This window comes from Trematomus bernacchii, unplaced genomic scaffold, assembly GCF_902827165.1.
Source record: "Trematomus bernacchii unplaced genomic scaffold, fTreBer1.1, whole genome shotgun sequence".
In the NCBI taxonomy this organism is placed as follows: domain Eukaryota; kingdom Metazoa; phylum Chordata; class Actinopteri; order Perciformes; family Nototheniidae; genus Trematomus; species Trematomus bernacchii.
In genome coordinates this window covers 16891550-16913000 of record NW_022987689.1, presented here as the reverse complement: position 1 = coordinate 16913000, position 21451 = coordinate 16891550, and the positions used below count along the sequence as shown (strand labels likewise).

The 21451-nt window shown below is 40.7% G+C and overlaps 2 protein-coding genes across 3 annotated transcripts; both read left to right on the top strand.

The window, feature by feature from the left end:
* The first annotated feature begins 30 nt into the window (after nucleotides 1–30).
* Nucleotides 31–7968, top strand: zgc:110269 (probable flap endonuclease 1 homolog). Its single transcript, XM_034137587.1, has 11 exons — nucleotides 31–290; nucleotides 1586–1652; nucleotides 3177–3279; nucleotides 3428–3482; nucleotides 4397–4458; nucleotides 4560–4696; nucleotides 5274–5334; nucleotides 5454–5585; nucleotides 5674–5819; nucleotides 5898–6042; nucleotides 6734–7968. The coding sequence occupies exons 1-11, from the start codon at nucleotides 209–211 to the stop codon at nucleotides 6788–6790; spliced, it is 1047 nt and encodes a 348-aa protein (XP_033993478.1). The 5' UTR covers nucleotides 31–208; the 3' UTR covers nucleotides 6791–7968.
* A 341-nt stretch (nucleotides 7969–8309) lies between these two features.
* agfg1b (ArfGAP with FG repeats 1b) lies at nucleotides 8310–21429 on the top strand. 2 transcript variants are annotated; one of them, XM_034138133.1, is made up of 12 exons: nucleotides 8310–8628; nucleotides 15082–15175; nucleotides 15466–15581; nucleotides 16144–16282; nucleotides 17328–17484; nucleotides 17643–17750; nucleotides 18183–18321; nucleotides 19239–19321; nucleotides 19464–19523; nucleotides 19709–19867; nucleotides 20969–21063; nucleotides 21252–21429. In XM_034138133.1, the coding sequence occupies exons 1-12, from the start codon at nucleotides 8462–8464 to the stop codon at nucleotides 21306–21308; spliced, it is 1374 nt and encodes a 457-aa protein (XP_033994024.1). In that variant the 5' UTR covers nucleotides 8310–8461; the 3' UTR covers nucleotides 21309–21429. The 2 variants fall into 2 exon arrangements, with proteins under 2 accessions (XP_033994024.1, XP_033994022.1); XM_034138131.1 differs by having other exon boundaries at nucleotides 19431–19523.
* The last annotated feature ends 22 nt before the right edge of the window (nucleotides 21430–21451 follow it).

Below are 21451 nucleotides of genomic sequence, written 5' to 3'. Positions count from 1 at the left end.
TGGATCCAACAGCAGGGAGATGTTCAGGGCATTTAACCGGACATTGTTGTAGTTTCGGTTAATCTAAAGTCCACTGGATTTGCCAAAGATCCCAAACAAACGCCAATTAATTTGTATCCAACCATAATTGAACAAGTGTGTCTCCTCTTCTACCGGAAGTATTCCTAATCCATAAAGGCAGACTAGGCAGTGGTGCCGCTGTGTGACAATGGGCATCACCAAACTGGCAGATCTGATCCGTCAGGATGCTCCTGGTGCTATTTCTCATAAGGATATCAGTGACTACACGGGTAATATACCGCATCATCTATCTTTATAGTGTACTTGTGTTGGTGATGTGTGTCCTAGCAAGGGGCGATGGCTAAAAAACTAAAGTTAGCATATAGCCACCTGAATGCTAGTTAGCTTAGCTCAATTTGTTGTTAACTACTAGAATCAAATACTCCTGTAAACAGAGGTGGGAGAAGTAAACAGATCTTGTACTTGAGTAAAAGTAGAAGTACTAGAGTGTAGGAATACTCTGTTACTTACAAGTAAAAATCCTGCAATCAAAATGTTACTCAAGTAAAAGTACAAAGGTTTTAGCATCATAATATACTTAAAGTACTAAAAGTAAAAGTAGTCATTGTGCAGATTGGTCCATTTCAGAATAATATATATGATATGTTTTATAATGATTGATCATTAAAGTGTTATCAAAGCTGGTAAAGGTGCAGCTAGTTTGAATGACTTTGTATACTGCAGGGTAGCTTGTGAATTTACTCCAGGTGGAACTAAAGTCTGATTTAAGAGTTGATTATATTTCACATCATTAATCCAGATCTGTAAAGTAACTACATGTATTTAAATTGTGCTTAAGTACCGTACTTGAGTAAATGTATTTAGTTACTTTACATCACTGCCTGTAAACCTGTTTAGAAGTAACACTAACGTTACTTCACTGATTTATCATCATGTTATCAAGAGTATTTACGTACTATTTAAGTACTGTACTAAAGTATTATTTTGAGGTACTTTACTTGAGTATTTCCAAATATTCCTCCTTTATACTTCTACTTTCTATATTTCGTAGTCAAATATCATACTTTTTACATTTAAAAACACATGATACACACTAAATAACTCAGCATTATAAGTATCTTAAATTGTCTTTTTATTGACAAACTACAAAATGCCTTATATGTATTTATTAGGGATAAAAACAGAATGATATAATAATTATAATGTAAAAACAATACTGTGAAATAGGCATACTGCATACAGAGTACTTTTATTTGTAATATTTAAAGTACATTTAGCTTATAATACCTTAGATAACATATTCAATTTAGGACTTTTACTTAATTAAAAGTACAAATACGACAGTCTCCTTTACGATCTTCTGAATACTTACAGTTGCATTAATTTGCACTGATTATTATAAACTGCTGCCATGTCAATGAAGTACGTGAATAAATATGAATACTTTCCTCTGAAATATAGTGAAGTAAATGTGTTGAATGTAATGAAAGACAAGCTGATTCTGACTACATGGAGGTTGTATTATAATGTGCTAATGATGCTGGTGCTGTGTTACTCCCCACAGGAAAAGTAATCGCACTGGATACCTCCATTGTTATGAACCAGTTCCGTGCAGCGACGCCTTCACTGAGGTGAGTTCCTTAAAACAGTGAAGAAGCAGTATAGTTTTCTCATTTATACATGACTTGTCCTTTCTGTGACCTGCATATTATATAAATGATTTCCCACTTCCATCTCAGTTCATCAATCGTCCCGAAACATATCAACACCTAATCCAGGACAGTTCACAATAAAAACCTTAAAATATATAAAAATAATGCATTTATGGTATTAGTTGACTTAATTTGTACTTTTTAGGGCTGCACTTTGTGGTGGTTTTTAATATATTAATCTCATTTGCAGATGAGAACAACATATATACATACATCAGTGTTTCCCACAGATCTGAAATATACTTGGGGGGGTGCTGGTAGGGGGGGCGGGGTGTTTGAGGTGACGTGCCTTTGTGACGTGCAACAACATTAACATTAACATTAACCTTTCTGTTGGTCGCTTGTTAGCAGACCCTTCACGCCATGGCAGAGCGAACAGGTACAGCCAGGGCCCATAGTGATAGCCCTATAGTTTAAATCTACTACCCACAAATAAACATATGAACATGAGTTACTATTTAAAAAAAATTGTAAATGTATTTAGGAACCTATCCATGTGATTTTAAGTAGGGGTGGACCTCAAATCCTCTACGGGGGTCCGGGGGCATGCTCCCCGGTAAGATTTGTCCAACTATTTTGGAGTTAAATGCATCAATCTGGTGCACTTTCAGGGGAAAATAAAGAGACTAGATCTATGGGAACACCTATATGAAACAGAACTGTATACATTTCAATAATCATAAAATCATGGCCATAACCAATAACATACCATTTCCAATATGAAAAAACACTGAAACTTGTTTATTTATTTATTTTTGGCTCATTTATAGTTGTGAGTGTGTCTGGGCTCCTGAACCAGCCTCTCCTGTCTCCCTCCTCTCTTCTCCTCTTTGAGGCAGCAGCAGAGACTAGTTTTAGCTCTCAACAAGTTTTAAAAGTGTATCTTACCTTTTTTCCCCTAGTTAACTTTTTTATTCATGCATATTTTACTAATCACTCCCCCCTCAAATGGAAATATGTGTTTACATAAATGGTGACCAAACCGTTTGAGACCCACTGAGAACTTAGACTAAGTTAACTATCTAAACACTCAGAGAGTCCTTTACCTCACCTGAGCTGAGGTTATCCCGAGCTTGAATGACACACAGAGACCAATCGAGGGCTTTGATTTATGATCTGTATGACAGTGGCCATGTCGGCAGGCCACATCATGTAGACAGCCAGTCACCCTGTGTGAGGCAGGCCACTTAACAGGCCAGGCCATCGGGAAACCCCCCCGGTCCTCCCGATGGCCAGTCCGGGACTGGGTACAGGAGGCGTAGAGCGAGGGATCATTGTCCACAAGTTAATCGATCGCAGATGGCGTCGTGGTCGCGGACGAAAGAAAAAAAGTCCACCACAAACTGCATCCATAAAGTCTAATCAAGGCGTCTCCAAACAATATCTTTTTATATTCTTTGGCCAGTGTATTTATGTGAGATTTTATTTATTTCCTGTGTGTAGCCCCCTGACTGGTCTCTTCTTCCGCACGCTCACCTTCCTGGAACATGACATAAAGCCAGTCTTTGTGTTTGATGGAAAGCCTCCCAGGGAGAAGAGCGCTGTTGTAAGTGACACCTATACTAAACATATCCTCCTTGAAGAAAATATCCATAACAATAAAGTGAAAGTGAATTCAATGGGCCAGCTAGCACCTGAAGTATGATACAGATGACTCCCAGTCACGCTAATCTAAAGTCCTGTTTTTTCTGCAGCTTGAGAAGCGCGCTGAAGCTGCTGGTTGGAAGTCACCCAACCGAACAGGCAGAGGTACATCTGCACAGAGTGATGACCACATGCACAGGGGCCAGTCGCACAAACACCTTAAGTATCATTTTTAAAGGGGCCCTATTATGCTTTTTTTTGGTTCATAATTGTATTCTGTGCCTCTACTGTGACATGTCTCCATGCTTTAATGTTCAAAAAGCTCTTTATTTTTCTCATACTGCCTGTGCTGCAGCATCTCTTTTCACCCTCTGTCTGAAACCAGAGCCCAGTCTGCTGTGATTGGTTAGCTGGCCGGCTCTGTTGTGATTGGTTAGCTGGCTGCCTCTGTGATTGGTCAACCACTTAAAGAAAGGCCCTTTTATGTTTTTGGGGGGATTTCCCTTTCCTGTAGTGTGTTGTTTAGGTTTTTGTGCATGTAAATGATCTGCAAAGACTCAAATCCCAAAGTTCTCTCCCACACATCTGCCTGAAACAACTTCATTGGACTCCTTTGTTTAATTCTGCGACATAGTGATGTCCCTCCATCACACTCTCACTTCTACTGGCTAGCGCTCCGACACATTGTACCTGATAGGCTAAGGGGCGGGACATCACTAAGCGGTTGACCAATCACAACAGAGCGTGCCAGCTAGGGGGTGAAAAGAGGTGCTGCAGCACAGGCAGTATGAGAAGAATACAGAGCTTTGTGAACATTAAAGCATGGAGACATGTCCCAGTAGAGACACTACATACTAATATGAACCTGAAAATGAGCAGAATAGGGCCCCTTTAATAGTGAACTTCTGTGCAACTAGTTTAAACTTTTAGGAAACCGTAACACAGATTTGAAAGAAAATATGAAGTTAAGGTGGTTTCAGACTTATTGTAGAAGACATTATGTTCTGTAGAACTATAACTGGGAATATCATTTTAATGTTGAGTATTTGAAAGTGAACCTTGACTGTTCTGTGATGTAGCCTCCCTTCAGACCAGAGATTGTCTCCAGCTGCTGAAGCTTCTGGGTGTTCCTGTCATCCAGGTCAAAGCTCAATGTATTCCTTCATTTCCCATGTGTCTCTTCCCTGGCTTTCCTCAGTACATGTTTTTTATTGTTTTGTATCTCCCTGTCTGGTGCTGCAGGCTCCGGGAGATGCTGAGGCGCTGTGTGCCAAGCTGGTGAGAGATGGGACTGTGGATGCCGTGGCATCAGAGGACATGGACACTCTGCCGTTTGGAGCCAATATTCTCATTCGACAGCTCAACGCCAAGAAGGACAGGTAAGAACTGAGCAATTTGTGTGTTTCGTGATTGATTTTAATGGCGTTTCTTAAGTTTAACCATTTTTGTTTGTTTTATTTACATTTATGATGGTCATGTTCCAAAGTATTCCCTAGTTTTTTTTTCCTAGAGTTTTACGTTGTTAAATCCATCTTCCTTACATGGTCTGTATGCTCAGATGTATTTTCAGTCAAATTACGCTATTCCTTTAAAGTTTTCTGAGGCTGTTGCATTTTAGTGCTCTTCTGAAGCTTTAGAGAACAGCATTGGATTCATTTGAACTTTAGTCATAAAGTGTTTTTTAGTTGCTCATCTGTGATGATATTGATGCATTCTGAACCCGATTGTCAGAAATGATCCTGTCACAGCTTTTTTTTGGTTGTGCCCTGGCCAAAAGGTTTTTTGGATGATTTAAAGTGGGGGTGCTTGAGGCACGCCCCCAGTTTGTAGAAGACAGGAATGACCAGACAGGGGCAACATAAAAACGTGTTCAGCCAACTTAAAAAGATCTAACAAAAAAAATCAATATCAGTTTTTGATGGGGAGCTATACTCTTCTTCTTCCTTGTCTTCACAGTGACGTCATTGAATATTCTTTACCCAAGCTGTTAGAGAAACTCAAAATTACCCACGAGGAGGTGAGAACATTAAAGACATCATCGAAGTACAGAACATTAAAAGTGTCAATACAACTTCAAGGAAATACTACAAATAATGCCTCAAACCTTTCTCATTTAGCATCTTTTTCCTCCAACAGTTTGTCGACCTGTGTATTCTGTTGGGCTGTGACTACTGTGACAAGATAGCCGGTTTGGGTCCTACGAGAGCGCTGTCTCTGATCCAGAAGCACCGTACTATTGAGAACGTGGTTTTGCACGTCAACAGAAAGGTAACAGCTGGACAACCAGTGGTCATATTATCCTTCTGTACGTAGCTTTACAACAAAGTGTATGATCTGATACGACATCTTCTTTCAGACCCATCCTGTGCCACATTTCTGGGAGTACAAAGAAGCTCGGAAGATATTCCTGGATGCACCACACACAGTAGCTCCTGAACTCACCTGGACTGAGCCAGATGAAGAAGCCTTGGTTAGACTTCTCTGCCACGTCAAATACTTTAAGTACGTATACTTCTTTTTACACGCTTTTCTGTCTCTTTCAAAGACAGTTATGACTGTATACGTTTTTATGTGTTTCAGGGAGGAGAGAATCCGTCATCGCATGGAGAAGTTCCGTCAGACACGGGAAAGTAAGCGGGAGGAGAGGGAAAAAGATAAGGCAGAGGGAAAAAGCAAGCAGACTCGCATTGAGGACTTCTTTAGAGTTACCAGAAAGAGGGTGCAGGTGAGAAAAAGTAGAGATTTTTTTAATTGTTTTAATTAATTGATTCAGAACTTGATTCATTGCAGTAAATCTATTAAGTGTTATATAGGATTTTGTGTATGTAAATGGTCTGCAAAGGCTAAAATCCCTGTGTTCCCTCCTGAGGGAGTTTCTCTCCCACACAGCCTGAAACACCTCCATCCACACATTTGTTTTATTCCACACTGGCACTTCTATTGGCTAGTGCTCCAACACATCGTACATGATATATAAGAGGCAGGAAATCTCTAAATGATTGACCAATCACAACAGAGCCGGCCAACTAACCAATCAGAGCAGACTGGGCTCTGGTTTACATTAAAGCATGGAAACATGTCACAGTAGAGGCAGTAATTACAACTATGAACCTGAAATTGAGCATAATAGGGCCCCCTTAATGTGCAGGACCACTTCCACAGAGTCCACCATGTTGCACCAACATGTTTCTACATTAGCTTAAAACGTGCAACCCCTTATTTGAGAGAGATTTTTTTTCTTTACGTTTTGACATGATGCAACTGTAGTTCTCTTTCAAGGTAGTGTGACTTAGTGTGACCTTTGATATGTTTGGATCAATCATGATTTCTACAAAAAAAAAAATCACTTTTAATTTTCAGTAGTTCCAAATGTGGTTTGTTGATTAGTCTTAACAATTGTGTCTTTTTTCCTCCAGCCTGTGGATGCTGCATTCGCTTCAAGCAGCAACAGAAAGAGACCCAAGACTAAGTAAGGCTGCCAACATCTCCTGCTTGCTGCTTCCACCGTCCAAGTTGGAAGACGTTTAACGCTGTCTGCATTTCCTGATATTAGATACAATTCTGAAAAAAATGAAAGAGACAATCTGTTATCCTACTCTTAAATGTCTGGCATAAGACATTTTTTAAACAAGCCATCATGCCTCCTTCTTGTTTTGATGACTATATCTAGCATCTTCACCATCCATAACAGTGAATAAATAATAATGTGTTTTGAATTTATATTATTATATAATAATTGACACATTTCAACAGTTTTTGAGGCTTTACATGTTGAATCATGGTTTTACATTCGGAGAAGACTATGCTTTTCCAAGTGCCTTCTAGTAACCCTCCAAATTTTGAAGGAGTCAAAACAGGAGCAAGACTCTTTCTTTGTCTCTACATGGGAGGAGCACTTCCCCCACTGACAATACAATAATCTGATCTGGTCTTAACAGCAGTGTCTGCAACAATGCAGTGCACTGAGCAGTTCTTCAGTGTATCCAGCAGTTTCCTGCAGAGCTACATAGAAAGCAGAGCAGGCGGTGTGGGCTATGAAAGGGAACAGTGTGATCACTGTTGGGGAGGCCATCCCCCCAGCCAACACTGGAGACAGCGGATGTCTCATCACTAGATATTCAATGAGCACCTGTTGTGTTCAGGGTGCCAAGGCTGAGACCAAGGCCTTGAATTTAAAACATGCACACAAGTGGTAACATGTGCAAAAAGAGATAGTGAGATGCTGCAATCCATATGAAAAAAAAGGGTACTTGTGGGTTATCTGTTTTTAATTTAATTTTCCAAACCCAACCCTAACCCTAACAAAAGTGCGTATTTAGAGAGTTTTAAAAAAACAATAAAAGTGGCGACAGATAACCCACAAGTACCAAAATATGTATGTATTTTTTGTAAATACAGTATACACTGTATCATTTTTGTATTTTTTAAGAAATCATAAAACTGTTGAAGGTATTTCTGCAGCTCATTTTGCCAAATTGTTATTGTTTTTTTACATCTGTCTAATAAGTTATTTAGCTTTTGTTCTTCTTTTTTTAGTTTGTTCTCTTGTGTTCTCACATTTATTCTCAGGACACAATTTGAGCAGTACAATATAACTCATGCTTTAAGAAATGTGTCTTAAAAAACAATAAAACACAATTTAAATAAATAACTGTCCCTTTTTTATGTTTTTTTTTAATTTTTATTTGCCCTTATGTAATGGGAGTTTTGATATAAAGAAGATTTTTAACGTTTTTGACACCTCAATTACAACTTTTCAAGATTCAAGGCTTTTACTTTTACTCCTCTGGAAACCTTCCATTTGTGGGACAATTTGTCTGTGAGCTGTTTTTATGAAAAGTGTGAATTTGCAGTGTTTTTTTTACAAAATGTTTCAATGTGTGTTTGTATTATCATTCCTGAATAGTGTTACTTTAAATTAGGCATTATTCCAAACCAACAGATGGCGCTTGTGCTTGTGAGGCCGGTCTGTCTGCCACTTTTACCCCGAGTAGAAGAAGCAGTTTGTCAGTCGCCCAGTCTCTCGGCCAGACCTCTCGGAAAGGTGTCTGCCACGACCAGTCTCCCCTGAAGGCACCCGCCCTGTCCCGGGTCCCTTGACCAAACTTCCCCTCCCCGGTGATATCAGACGGTTGTTTTCTACCATGGCGACGAGCGCGAAGCGAAAGCAGGAGGAGACTCATCTGAAGATGCTCCGGGAAATGACTAGCCTGCCCGCGAATAGGAAATGCTTCGACTGCGACCAGCGCGGCCCGACCTATGTCAACATGACAGTGGGCTCCTTCGTCTGTACCACCTGCTCCGGCATATTGTGAGTTTCTTTTTAGCGTAAACTACCATCTTTTTCATTTTCAGTGTCCGACAGGGCACGGACAGAACGCCGCAGTCGGTCATGGGTTTGTCCCGGTCCGCAACTGACTTGGCGGTACCATTAGCTCGTTAGCTAGCGTTAAAGTCAGGACAGGTAACGTCGGTTCGTTGAGTTGGGTTAGGGCAAATAGTGTCGTCATTTTTGTTTGTTTACAGCCTTACTTCACTGTGATAACAAGTTGTGTTTTTCATATATGTAGGCAGAGTGTGAGGGGGAGTTCTGTAACTTATTGCCAGGATCAGCACGTCCTATAGACCCAACAGTCACATATTTGACCACCTTGTTCAAAAACAGCACGTCACAGAGAAACCTCCTCTTGTTAAACTCTAGCGAGACCCCTGACACACACACACACACACACACACACACACACACACACACACACCTTCTATTCTAGGTAGATAAGAAGGAGCAGGGTGGGTCGCTCCCTTTGGGAGGTAGTTGACAGACTAACTAGGGCAGTGGATCGTCCTGAGCTGCTGTCTGATGAAACACCGTCTTCTTCTTTCTTAGAAACGTTATGAAGTCATAACCAGGATTTATCCAATGTCTTGACTGCTTACTCCCACGTAGTTTCTACAGAGGTGTGTGTGTGTGTGTGTGTGTGTGTGTGTGTGTGTGTGTGTGTGTGTGTGTGTGTGTGTGTGTGTGTGTGTGTGTGTGTGTGTGTGTGTGTGTGTGTGTGTGTGTGTGTGTGTGTGTGTGTGTGTGTGTGTGTGTGTGTGTGTGTGTGTGTGTGTGTGTGTGTGTGTGTGTGTGTGTGTGTGTCAAATTAACAATCGAGCTAAAAAGACACTGACAAGATCATAGAGTGTGTGTTATTCCTTCAGTCTGTGTGCCTCCACGATGAAACTATAAGCACAGTAACACATCAACAAGGAAAGATGACATTTGCCAACAGCTACAGTCTTGAATTTAAGTGGATGGGACTGTATTTTAGCATTGCTGTCTTTCATTATTCTTCGTCAGAAGAAAAAAAGCTCTGTCAAGTTGCAGTGGATAGCAATTTTCAAATCCTGCCATAAATTCAGTTTGGATGGAAGTCAGACTTGGCCACACCGGGTCCAGGACACTATCATTGTTGTTATTGAACCATTCCTGTTTAAGGTTGCATCAGGGTTTTCTCCAGGATGTGTCTTTAGTGTCTGACCCCCGCGAGCTTTCCTTCCCCAGAGCATGATGCTGCCACCACAAGCCTTCATTGTGGTGCTGGTTAAATGTGTATTGGACTCATCAGACCATAGAGCCCACATCCCTTATGGCCAACACTGACCTACATGTCAAGTTGTTTATTTTTTCAGCAGCGGTTTTGTCTTTGTCAATTTGCCATCAAGCCGCAACTGGTGAAGCAATAGTTGTTGATCGCAATGTGTCTCCTATATTTGGTAAACAGCTCATCTGGGGTCACCTCAGGCTTTCTGCTGCCCATCATTGCTGCCGTCCCCTTGCACAGACAGACCCTCATTATTCTGACTACTTACTCAAGGAAAATACACAGCTTATTAAAAAGATGATTCAAAATTCAAAGGCTTCATTGTTATAGGCAGAATGGCTCCAGTGAGTTTGGCAATGAATATTTTAAGTCCAAGGCTCCTCCATCAATGCAAAATAAATTGGATGCAATATAAATATGCGGACTGTAAACAGATGCAAATGTTAGGATTAACCTTACTATACTCTAAAGTGTTTCAGGATTTCTTTCTTATCAGTGTTGGGAGTTTAAGGATTAAGGCCCGTTTGACACAAACACATTTTGTGCTATATAAACAAGCTAGGATTCAGTAATCTTGTAACAGATTTGTTTGTTATAGGGGCCCCATTATGCTCATTTTCAGGTTCATACTTTTATTTATGTCTTTACTGTGACATGTTTCTATGTGCTGCAGCACCTCTTTTCTCCCTCTGTCTGCTCTGATTGGTTAGCTGGCTGGTCAACCACTGAGAGATGCCCCGCCCTTTAGCCGTCAAGTTCAATGTGTTGGAGCGCTAGCCAATACAAGAGTGAGTGTAACACAGTGATGTCACTATGTTACAGAAGTAAACACAGGAGTCCATTGCTTCACTATGTAGACATCAGTTTTAACTTTTTTGTTGTTACTTTTTTTAACCCTTTTAAGTTTGTTTTTCTTCTTCTGTGGATCCATGTTTAAAAATCAATATTACTTTCAGATATTATTTAATGTTTCAAAACAATGAAGCATGAATAAGAGTATTTGGGTTTAAAGGTTCTACTGACACTCAAAATGTATATTCAGTTTGGATGGAAGTCAGACTTGCATCCTAAACAATGATTTATTTGAAGATTTTCAGTCTGGCTTTAGAACACATCATAGCACAGAGACAGCTCTGGTTAAAGTCACAAATGACCTTCTCATAGCCTCAGACAAAGGACGTGTCTCTATTCTTGTCTTGCTCGATCTCAGTGCTGCATTTGATACTATCGACCATGAAGTCCTATTGCAAAGACTAGAGCACTTAGTTGGCATAAAGGGAACTGCTTTAGGCTGGTTTAGGTCCTATCTATCTGAACGCTCTCAGTTTGTGTGTGTCAACGATGAATCTTCCATGCAAACCAAAGTTAGCCATGGAGTGCCACAGGGCTCACTGCTTGGACCTATTTTGTTCACATTATATATGCTTCCGTTAGGCAATATTATAAGGAATCATTCTGTACATTTTCATTGTTATGCGGATGATACTCAACTATATTTATCCATCAAGCCTGATGAATCCAATCATCTAAATAAAATTCAAGACTGCCTCAAGGACTTAAAAACGTGGATGACCTTAAACTTTTTGATTATTTAAGTTAAGTTATTGTACTCGGCCCAAAGACTCTACGAAACAAACCTATCTAAAGATATATTAACTATGGATGGCATTCATTTGGCCTCCAGTGAGACTGTAAAGAATCTTGGTGTTATATTTGATCAGGATTTATCCTTTAACGCCCACATAAAATCAATCTCAAGGACCGCCTTTTTTCATCTACGTAACATAGCAAAAATCAGGCATATCTTGCCTCAAAACGATGCAGAGAAACTAGTCCATCCATTTGTTACTTCAAGGCTGGATTATTGTAACTCTTTATTATCAGGGTGTACCAAAAAGTCAGTTTAGTCGCTTCAGCTGATTCAAAATGCTGCAGCACGTGTACTAACCAGAGTTCGGAAAAGGGACCACATTACTCCTGTTCTGGCTGCCTTACACTGGCTCCCTATAGAACACAGGATAGAATTTAAAATTCTTCTTCTCGCCTACAAAGCCCTTAATGGGCAGGCGCCATCTTACCTTAAATAACTCATTATACCAGGGGTACTCAAATACAAATCTTAAAGGTCAAAAAAAAATGTTTCAATAAGACAAAGGTCCGTTTATTATGGTCATTCAAACTTTTAAACAATTGCAACAAGATTCTTAACACGAGGTTGCAAAAACAAAAATAATCTGTATGCAGCAGTTTTCATTGTTATTGTGTCTGTGCTTGATCCCTCAGAGTCGCAGTGTGAGCTGCACAGTTATGAATAAAGGCAGCTGCACCCTCTTTCATTCAGCATTCCCATTATTGCTTTATAAATGTCTTGCCCCCCTTGTGTGTCCACTGAGGTTCGTCAGGCCCAACACATCTTCAACAAACTCCCCCTTTGCCTCATCATAAAAACTCACAAACACCAGCAACTGAGCATTGTCAGTGGTGTCAGTGGACTCATCCACAGCTAAGGAAATGCACTGTGCATTTTTTATTCCATCACAAAGCTGATTCATAAAATCACCAGCCAGTATTTATGTTCTTCTGGTTGCTGTGGAATCTGAGAGGGGGATTTGCTTGATTTGACCTGTTATTTCCTCTTTTTGTTTGCCTTCAAACATGGTCTCCATCACTTCAGTCATGCATTCTTTTATACTTCAGTTATTATCCAGTGGAAAGTCCTTACCTACTGGCCTAGTTAAATCAAAGTGGTTACTTTTTTTGGCTGGGCAGTGTAATTTTACACACCGTCTTATTTTACTTTCTCAGGACTTAAAACTGTTTTTTGGGGGCAGACCCCCACAAAGAAAAAAATATATTTACACACGTAAGGTCATCATCTTAACAGTTTTGTATGCTCATCCGTGAGCAGAGCATCAAGTTGACATGTCTATTACAGCTGAATGCGGCGATTACCATGTTGTTCAGCAAAACGCCTCACAAACTTATTAAGATCAACAGCTTTAGTGCGTTTTGATTCAATGCTGAGTACAGCCAAACTTGACAGTCTCTTCTCTGTCATTGTAGACCGCAAATACCTCATTCCTTCAGTACTTGGGTCCGAATGCTTCTCGTTTTGCGCCGTCCCGTTCAAATGAAATCTCCGCCAATCATATTTCCACGCTCGCGCCAGGGACGGGGGAGGGGTTACAAGACGTGCATCTTGTGCTGCATTCACTTGCACTCGGACATTAGAGACTTTCTCTCATAAATGTCAGATGAGCCACAACTTTTCTTTCAAAACAAAGCTGCCAACTGGGGTGGCAGCTGGGGTGGCAAGGCCTATTTTTAGGGTGGCAGTTGCCACCCCATGCCACCCCGGTAGGTGAAACTAGGCTACTAGCTACAGTACAGATGCAACTAGATGAGCTGTTAACTCTCACTCTGACTCAGACAGGTTGAAAGAGACGACACGACACACGCATTTTTCCCACCCGCATTCCGCGAAGACCCGCCCTACTGTGCCTCTGATTCGCAGACTGTTGGTGGGGGGAAAAAACGCTGACGGGATGCTGAATGTGATTGGACCAAAGCGTTGACAGACACACACACACAGACAGTGGAACAGTCTGACATGCAGAGCGTTGTATGCAGTGGACATAGCGGAGAATTTTGACTCGTTGCGTTGTGGCGATGTCTCACAGATAACACAGATAATACAGATAATACATATGAAAAGTATAATTTGCTCAGAGTCCAGAGACAGTTGTGGTTCGGTCCGGATCCGGACCGGAGTCCGGACTTTGAGGATGCCTGCATTATACCCTACTGTCCTACTAGGGCATTGCGTTCCAAGAATGCAGGGTTGTTGGTTGTTCCTAGAGTCTCTAAAAGTACAATGGGAGCCAGAGCCTTTTCTTATCAAACTCCACTTTTGTGGAATCAGCTTCCAGTTTGTGTTCGGGCGGCAGACACCCTATCCGTTTTTAAGAGTGCGCTTAAGACCTTCCTTTTTGATAAAGCTTATAGTTAGGGCTGATTAGATTCAGCCCCTAGTTTTGCTGCTATAGGCTTAGACTGTCGGGGGACACCTTACTTCTTCCTTCTCTCTGTCTGTACCTGTGTACTCTCATGTTCCCAATAACCCAGCTTCCCCAAATTTCTTTTTGGTGTCTATCTACACCGGGATCCTGAGTCGTGGCTGATCCTGAGTCCTGGATCCTGGATCCTGAGTCCTGGATTTTGAGTCGTGGCTAAACCTGTCACTGTGGTCCTGCCTGACTCTCATCATACTACTTCCCTGATGGCTCCCACAGGATTGTTGACATCCTCGTGGATTCATCTTATTATTAAAGACACATGCATTTCCAAACATTTGGTCTACCTATGCTGTAAAATGTATTATCTCTTCGATTTACACACGGCATCTATTGCACGTCTGTCCGTCCTGGGAGAGGGATCCCTCCTCTGTTGCTCTCCCTGAGGTTTCTCCCATTTTCCCCTTTAAACTTTGGGGTTTTTCCTTTTTTGGAGGTTTTTCCTTTTACGATGTGAGGGTCTAAGGACAGAGGGTGTCGTATTGTCATACTGATATTCTGTACAAACTGTGAAGTCCACTGAGACAAATGTAACATTTGTGATATTGGGCTATATAAATAAACATTGATTGATTGATATTGTTATCATGGTATTGGCTACACTTATGACTTTGAACACATCTCTGCCATTTCTATTAAGGTTTAGGTCATTTCTAATTGAAATCAATCGATTAAATATCGCAAATATTTATGAATGAACTCTTTTAACAGACTCCTTTTTCATTGCCAGTAGACGTATGTTTTTCTATTTTTTTTTTTTCTTCCGGTGAGTCATGTTTGACGTCAAGGACATGGCGGTAACTAACTTTTATTAGTTTTATATTGATGTTGGGAAATCATATTTGCCATAACATCCCTTGAGATTAAAACCAAAACTGTAAGGTCTTTCATAAAGTGTGTCACTTGCCAACTAGTGTCACTTTTCTTAGGTATTTTGTCAAATGTTTATACTGGCATTCAGTTACCATGTCCAAAACATTAGGTCCAACATGTCAGAAGAAAATATGTCGATGCATGTGTGGTTGTTTTTTCTCCTGTCCCATGAACAGCATCAGGTTGCATCCTGCTCTCTTGTTCCTAAGCTAACATGTAGCTCCTCACCCACAGGCGAGGACTGAACCCCCCACACAGAGTGAAGTCCATCTCTATGACCACATTCACACATCAGGAAATCGAGTTCCTACAGAAACACAGCAATGAGGTACCGTGCACATTTTACAACTAGTGACTCAGCATATTTCACAATGTTATTCAGAGTTTTGCAGTCATTCTGGCTCTGATTCTGGAGCATCTTGGCATTCTTCTGAACCCTGCTTAGTCAACTTTATTGGCATTCCTCTCTCCCCACTTTTTTCTCCCGTTTCTCGTCATCCCCTCCCCCCTTCCCTTTATTTTCTCTCACCTCTCTTCCCGGCTTTGCCACCACCCCCACCCCAATCCTTTCCTTTACCTCCCACTCTCCTCATTCCTCTGCCCCCCACCCCCCAAAAGGTCTGTAAACACATCTGGTTGGGCCTCTATGACGACAGGACATTAGTTGTTCCAGATTTCCGAGAGCCACAGAAAGTAAAAGAGTTCCTTCAAGAAAAATATGAAAAGAAAAGATGGTAACATACACTCATTGTTTTTTTTATTGTTTGTTTGTTTGATATGTTTTGGGAAGAGAATAACTGCTGTTTTTTTATGATGCACTAAATGTAATGAAATAAAGGAATAATTCATACTAGTGCATGCAACTGCAATGTAGTAAATGCTAAATAAAGTGCTTAAAATTCAAAAGTTCTGCGGGGCATTTAGTATTGCTGACTTGCTGTCATGCAAAGGGAAAGAGTGCTGACGTTTAAACGCTGCCTCTGCCATAACGTTATGGATTTGGTTAACCATGTGTTTTAGTTTGATAGCATGCTCTTCATTATCCAGGACATTCTTTGTGTACGTGTCACTTTCCTCTTTAACTGTAGTGTTGGTGGAAAGAGCACATTTTAAACACTGGGAGGAAGTTCCCTTTTGTACTAGCCTTTATCGCAACTCAATCAAACGCATAACTACCCATTTTTTTGTCTTCACGTAGTTATACGATTAGTTAAAAAGCTGCTTTTGTATTTAACTGAAATAAAAGACAAAAACAATCCTCCACATTTGTATTGGTTTTGTTCTCTGGATGCGTAGGTATGTCCCTCCAGACCAGGCGAGGGCAGTAGCCAGTGTGCAGGCCTCTGTGTCCGGCTCTTCAGCCAGCAGCACTGGCAGCACCCCCGAAGTCCAGCCCCTCAAGACCCTGCAGCTCAACAAGACCCCTCTGCGCCAGGTAACAGAAATACACACTGAAGGCGAACTCACACAACATGACATGACTTGTGCAGCCACTAAACATGCTGGACAAATACAACTTAAACACCTGCTCAAATCTAGCTTTTGTATTTTGAAACGTTACTATCTGTATTCATTCCCAGGACGAATGAATCCGCAGTAGTCACAGTATTTATCGGCTCCAGCTCCGATTAGCTTCACCCATAATAATGTTCGCCCTTTCTCCTGTTGAATGTTTGTGATGCGTCTTGAAGGGAAATTGTAATTTATAAACATTTAAAGGTAACAATTATTGTGCTCTGCTCAAATCCAACAAACTCCAGTCAAACAGTAGTTTCACCTAGCGTTGAACACCTCAATAAAACAGAACAGACAGAACAAAAAAAATCATGCAAAATATCTTCGTTATTTTTTAAAAGTTTAACCGATCATCAACTCTGGTTTGAGAGTTTGAAAGAGAGACTGAATTTGTCACTGATGTAAAATAGTAGTAACCACTCTTGTTTTCTAACCATGCGTTCTAGCAATCAGGAAATAGTCTATCACTTATTTTCCCATGTCTAAAAAAATCCTATACAAGTTCAATTTGGTTGGGGCTTAATTCTGAAAGCACCTGCAAAGGGTGAAATGTACCACTTCAAATAGCGTCTCTGTGATCCTGTACCAATTGTAAATATTTCAAAAATAGGGAATTTGCCCATTAAATCAAAAATAAGCCCCCTTCTATGTAAATGAGCCTTATTGCAAAAACTGCCCAACTCACAAAGATAAGCACTAATAGTCACACGCAGTTACTGTAAGGTCATTTATGTTTGGATGCATAGAAAAAATAAACAAAGCTCCACCTATGAATAAGCAAATTATTTTCTTCCTTAATCCTGCGCTTTCATTTGATCCTTTTGCTTATTTTCATATATTTTCGTCTCTTAGTTTGGGAGGTTTGAATGAAAGTAGTAATAATCTGCCCAATAAGAAACATCTATGATGTCCTGGAAATGGTTGGAGAAAGGTTGTAACTTCTACTTCTTTTGGCTGCTGCCCAGTCTCCGGGGCGAGGTCGTTCCCAGGCTCTCATCGCTGCTCAGGAGAAGAAGTTTGACCTCCTCTCTGAACTGGGAGGAGACATCTTTGCTGCTCCACCCACTCAAGCTTCCAGCTCTACCAACTTTGCCAACTTTGCACATTTTCCAAGCCACTCGGGTAAGAAAGCTCTCTCAAAGGCACCATACAGATCAATACGGAAACATAGTCGTGTTTAGCATTTGTTTTGTCATCACTCCATGCATTTACTTCCCTGCCATTGTTTTTAAGTTCCACATTCATCATATGTGTTCATTTCTCCTTGTGAACGGCTGCAGCACCTCAGGGTAATTCAGACACCAACTTTGCCAACTTTGATGCATTTGGAAACACTGCAATTCCATCCCATCTGAGCACGTCACCCCCCTCAAAGTCCTTTTCATCAGGTACCCCCACCCCCCCCACCATTGTCTTTCCTCCACCCTGTCCACACATCCTCATCTCAGTATTTTTCATAATTATTTCTGGTGGTCACTGGTGAGTCCTTTCTGTGTCAAGCATTTGCTCTATAGATGCTAAGAACATGTGATGGTCATCAATAATGTTATTTTTGCATATTTGCAGATTTCTTATGACATGTTAAGCTTGTCTTTAGTTAGTCATTTTGGAAACACCAATACATCCTTCCAATTTGAAATACTTTTTTCATTTAGTCTTAAAGGAGACACCCAATTAGCATTTAGCATAAAGCTGTTACAAAATATCACGCTTTTCCTGAATACTTTGGCTAATTCTTATTATTTGACCTTTTGTATGTATGCATGCCACACGTCTTTGAATATCTCACCATCTTTTTATCTCACCAAAATGTGTCATAGGGGGAGGTGTGCCAATTCCGTCAATGTCTAGTGCCGTCCCCATCCAGATAGGCAGCAGCAGAGAGGACCGCTACGCTGCTCTGGCTGAGCTGGACAACGAGCTCAGCTCCTCTGTGAACTCAGGCAGCAGCGTGCCAGGGTGAGACACACACACACACACTCACACTCACACTCACACTCACACTCACACTCACACACTCGCACACACACATTGCAATAGCACTGCTAATAAATGTACACCAGTAGCTGTTCATTTCCTACACAGGCTGCCTCTGCACAATTATAATAACTCTTTATATGGCACCTTCCAAATCAGACATCACAAAGGGCTTTGGCAGACAAATCAAAAGCAGTATATAACAGAACAACAACACAACAGGAAGCAGAACAATAGGGCCAGACAAAAGCAAAACAGTGTAAGGTCAAATTAGAACAAGAAAATAAAGGTTAATAAGTTGGTAAACAAATGAAAATGAAAAATAAAAAGTTTCAATAAATATAAAATGAACATGTCATTAATACTAAAATACGAAACAAAAAGCATTAAAAGAAAAATCACATAAAGCAAGTCTATAAAATGGGTTTCAAGAAGGGAGTTAACAGTTGATTCTGCTTCAGTTTGTGAGAGCATCTGTTTAATAAGAATTTATTGTATTTGTATTTTATATTCTGTCGTGTTATTTTATTATATTCTTGTTATTTTATTATATCTTTTAGCACTGTCATTCATGTTTGTTGATCTGAAGAGCCTCCTGAGACAAATGTGTTTTGTGATATTGGGCTATATAAATAATCTTTGATTGTTTGCAATAGGTATAATCAAATGTAAATAGCAATCCTGAGTGTATTCACACATCAAACAAGAAAGGATCAGAAAGGGAAGGAAGCAGAACTGGGCAGCAAGTACTGGGCTTAATAACTTGGACACTAGGAGAAATACATTTAAATCCAGACAAACTCTATAAGAATGACCTGCACAGCTAATTTAGGCCTGCCATGCTAACTGCACGTGTCGAACGAAAGTAAAGACATTTAATCTGATCTTTGTCCTTACAGGAATTTATTTGGACCCGTGCTTGGTTCATCGCCAGCCCAGAATCCACCTGTGTTACCCAGCATGCAGCCTGGCTTCGGAAGTGGTAAATAGTTGTTACGACTACATTGATGCATAAAAAATGAAATGCAGGTTCCGAGCTGTACATTTTCCCACATAGCTTGAACGCTAAGTTCCTCCTGCATTTCCTCCAGGCGTCCCATCCACTAACCCCTTTGTTGCTGCAGCCGTCGGCCCGGAGATGGCCACCAACCCTTTCCAGGCCAACGGCAGAGCTCCAGCTGCAGGTGTGTGTGCATATAAACTAGCTTATTTACTCATGTTTCAATTGCACATTTGTGTTAATGAGATGTAACCCAGTTACATTGCCAAGTAGCTTTGTGATTTGCCAAATCATGTAGAATGTACTCCTCCTTGTGTTTGTGTGTTTGGTGTGCTGTGCCTTTGTGTACACACATACTTTGTCTCGTAGCCTCCTTTGGCACCGGCTCTATGAGCATGCCCGCCGGCTTTGGGAATGCGTCTTCCTATTGCCTCCCGACCAGTTTCAGCGGAAACTTCCAGCAGCAATTCCCTGGCCAGGCTCCCATCCCTTACTCTCAACCGGGGGCTTACCACCCTCAGTCTAATGGTTAGTGGCCTCCCACAATCCCTCTGTCCTCTAAACCCTTTGCCCTGTGCAGTACCTGTCAGTGATTTAGTGGTGGAGCAATTTACTTATCTTTATCTACATGATGCATTTGGTGTTTAGTCTTGCTTCTAAATTCAAAGTGTGACGTGGCAGCTACTGCACAGTTATAAAAGGTTGCATTTAGTGTACAAAGCTTTAGGGTTCTGCTCACGACAAGAAACTCAATGCACTTATCTGACATCACTCAAAAAGCTTTGTTCACACCTGAATGCAATCTGACACACTGGGCTTGGCTCTATTTTGTTTCCCCTTCTACAGCCTTACTCCCTTAGAACCTTTCAAAATGTACTCATTATGCTTAAAACTCTTTAGGCCAGTGTTTAAAGATTTGTTATCTTTGTTTACTTTTTTATAGGCTGCTATTTATGGTCTAATGTAACAGTTGCAATCAAATATTATTGTTACACATTGAGTATTAGGTCCAGCATTGAGTTCAGGGCTTAGGGAAATTCCACATGTCAATATACGTCAACTAAAAGTGCTTTTTTCTGACTCGTTTCTGACTAAAAGGCTCAGGTAGTAATTATTATAAGTGTATGACAACATTATCGAAAGGACCCAACAGGAGATAACATTTTTCTTAACCTTTTGCTTTATTCAGACTGCTTGCTATTGTTCCTATCTGCTTGTTAATGTTTTCATCCATATCTTGCTCAAGGAGAAGTCTTGCAATCACATTGTCGATATCAGCTGATTATTAAGCCATGTCACTAAAAACATCGGCTCTCTCCAACAAGTTACCCATCACATTAAAAAACGGAGCAGATCAAGCGAAAATAATCCTTTCCATAATGTTGTGTTGTCAGACTCTTATAATAACACTTCAACACTGTCATTGGCAAAAAAACTAACTTTTAGTGGACATTGACATGTGGTTGCCCCACGCGATTATATTGCAGCCCATTATCAGCTTTTGGCTGTAGCTTTCCTGCTCAATAACACTTAAAGGGTCCAGGTTGAAAAATACTTAAGTTCCCCTTTAACTGCTTGAGAGCGACCGCTTGACCTGTTGTAAATCCCTCTCCCTGTATCCCCCTCTAGGGCCTGCATTCCCAGTCTACGGTCAGAACAAGCCCTCCATGTCGCACTTTGGGCAGCCCATGGCTGGCCCTGGCATGTCCTATAACCCTTTCATGGTGAGCATGCTTTGCCTTTTGTTCTCCCAACTTTTTTTAATTAAAGGGGCCCTATTATGCTTATTTTCAGGTTTATATTTGTATTGTGTGCTTCAAGTTTCACATGTTTCCATGCTTTAATGCTCAAAAAGTCATACTGCCAAATTTCATTTGAATTGTTTCAGAATGTTTTCTGTCTCTGATTTCAGGCGGGTGCTCCAGCAGGGGCCTTCCCTTCGGGGGGTTCAACCAACCCTTTCCTGTAGCACAACTCTTACCTTTGCCACCAGAGGGCAGCATGCAGCACATATTCAACGCACCATTCCGTCATGCATTAGTGGCAGTACCATTTTATTTTTAAAGACTTACATTTTTTTGTTTTTTTTTTCATAAAAAAAAAAAAGTTTAC

What these genes read in the sequence shown, in the direction of transcription:
- zgc:110269 (XM_034137587.1), top strand. Translation starts at nt 209, where the DNA reads ATGGGCATCACCAAACTGGCAGATCTGATCCGTCAGGATGCTCCTGGT. An exon ending in TCAAAATTACCCACGAGGAG is followed by an intron (nt 5,335 to 5,453) that starts GTGAGAACATTA and finishes TTCCTCCAACAG; the next exon opens with TTTGTCGACCTGTGTATTCT. An exon ending in TGCCACGTCAAATACTTTAA is followed by an intron (nt 5,820 to 5,897) that starts GTACGTATACTT and finishes TATGTGTTTCAG; the next exon opens with GGAGGAGAGAATCCGTCATC.
- agfg1b (XM_034138131.1), top strand. Translation starts at nt 8,462, where the DNA reads ATGGCGACGAGCGCGAAGCGAAAGCAGGAGGAGACTCATCTGAAGATG. An exon ending in ACAAGACCCCTCTGCGCCAG is followed by an intron (nt 16,283 to 17,327) that starts GTAACAGAAATA and finishes GCTGCTGCCCAG; the next exon opens with TCTCCGGGGCGAGGTCGTTC. An exon ending in ACATTTTCCAAGCCACTCGG is followed by an intron (nt 17,485 to 17,642) that starts GTAAGAAAGCTC and finishes GAACGGCTGCAG; the next exon opens with CACCTCAGGGTAATTCAGAC.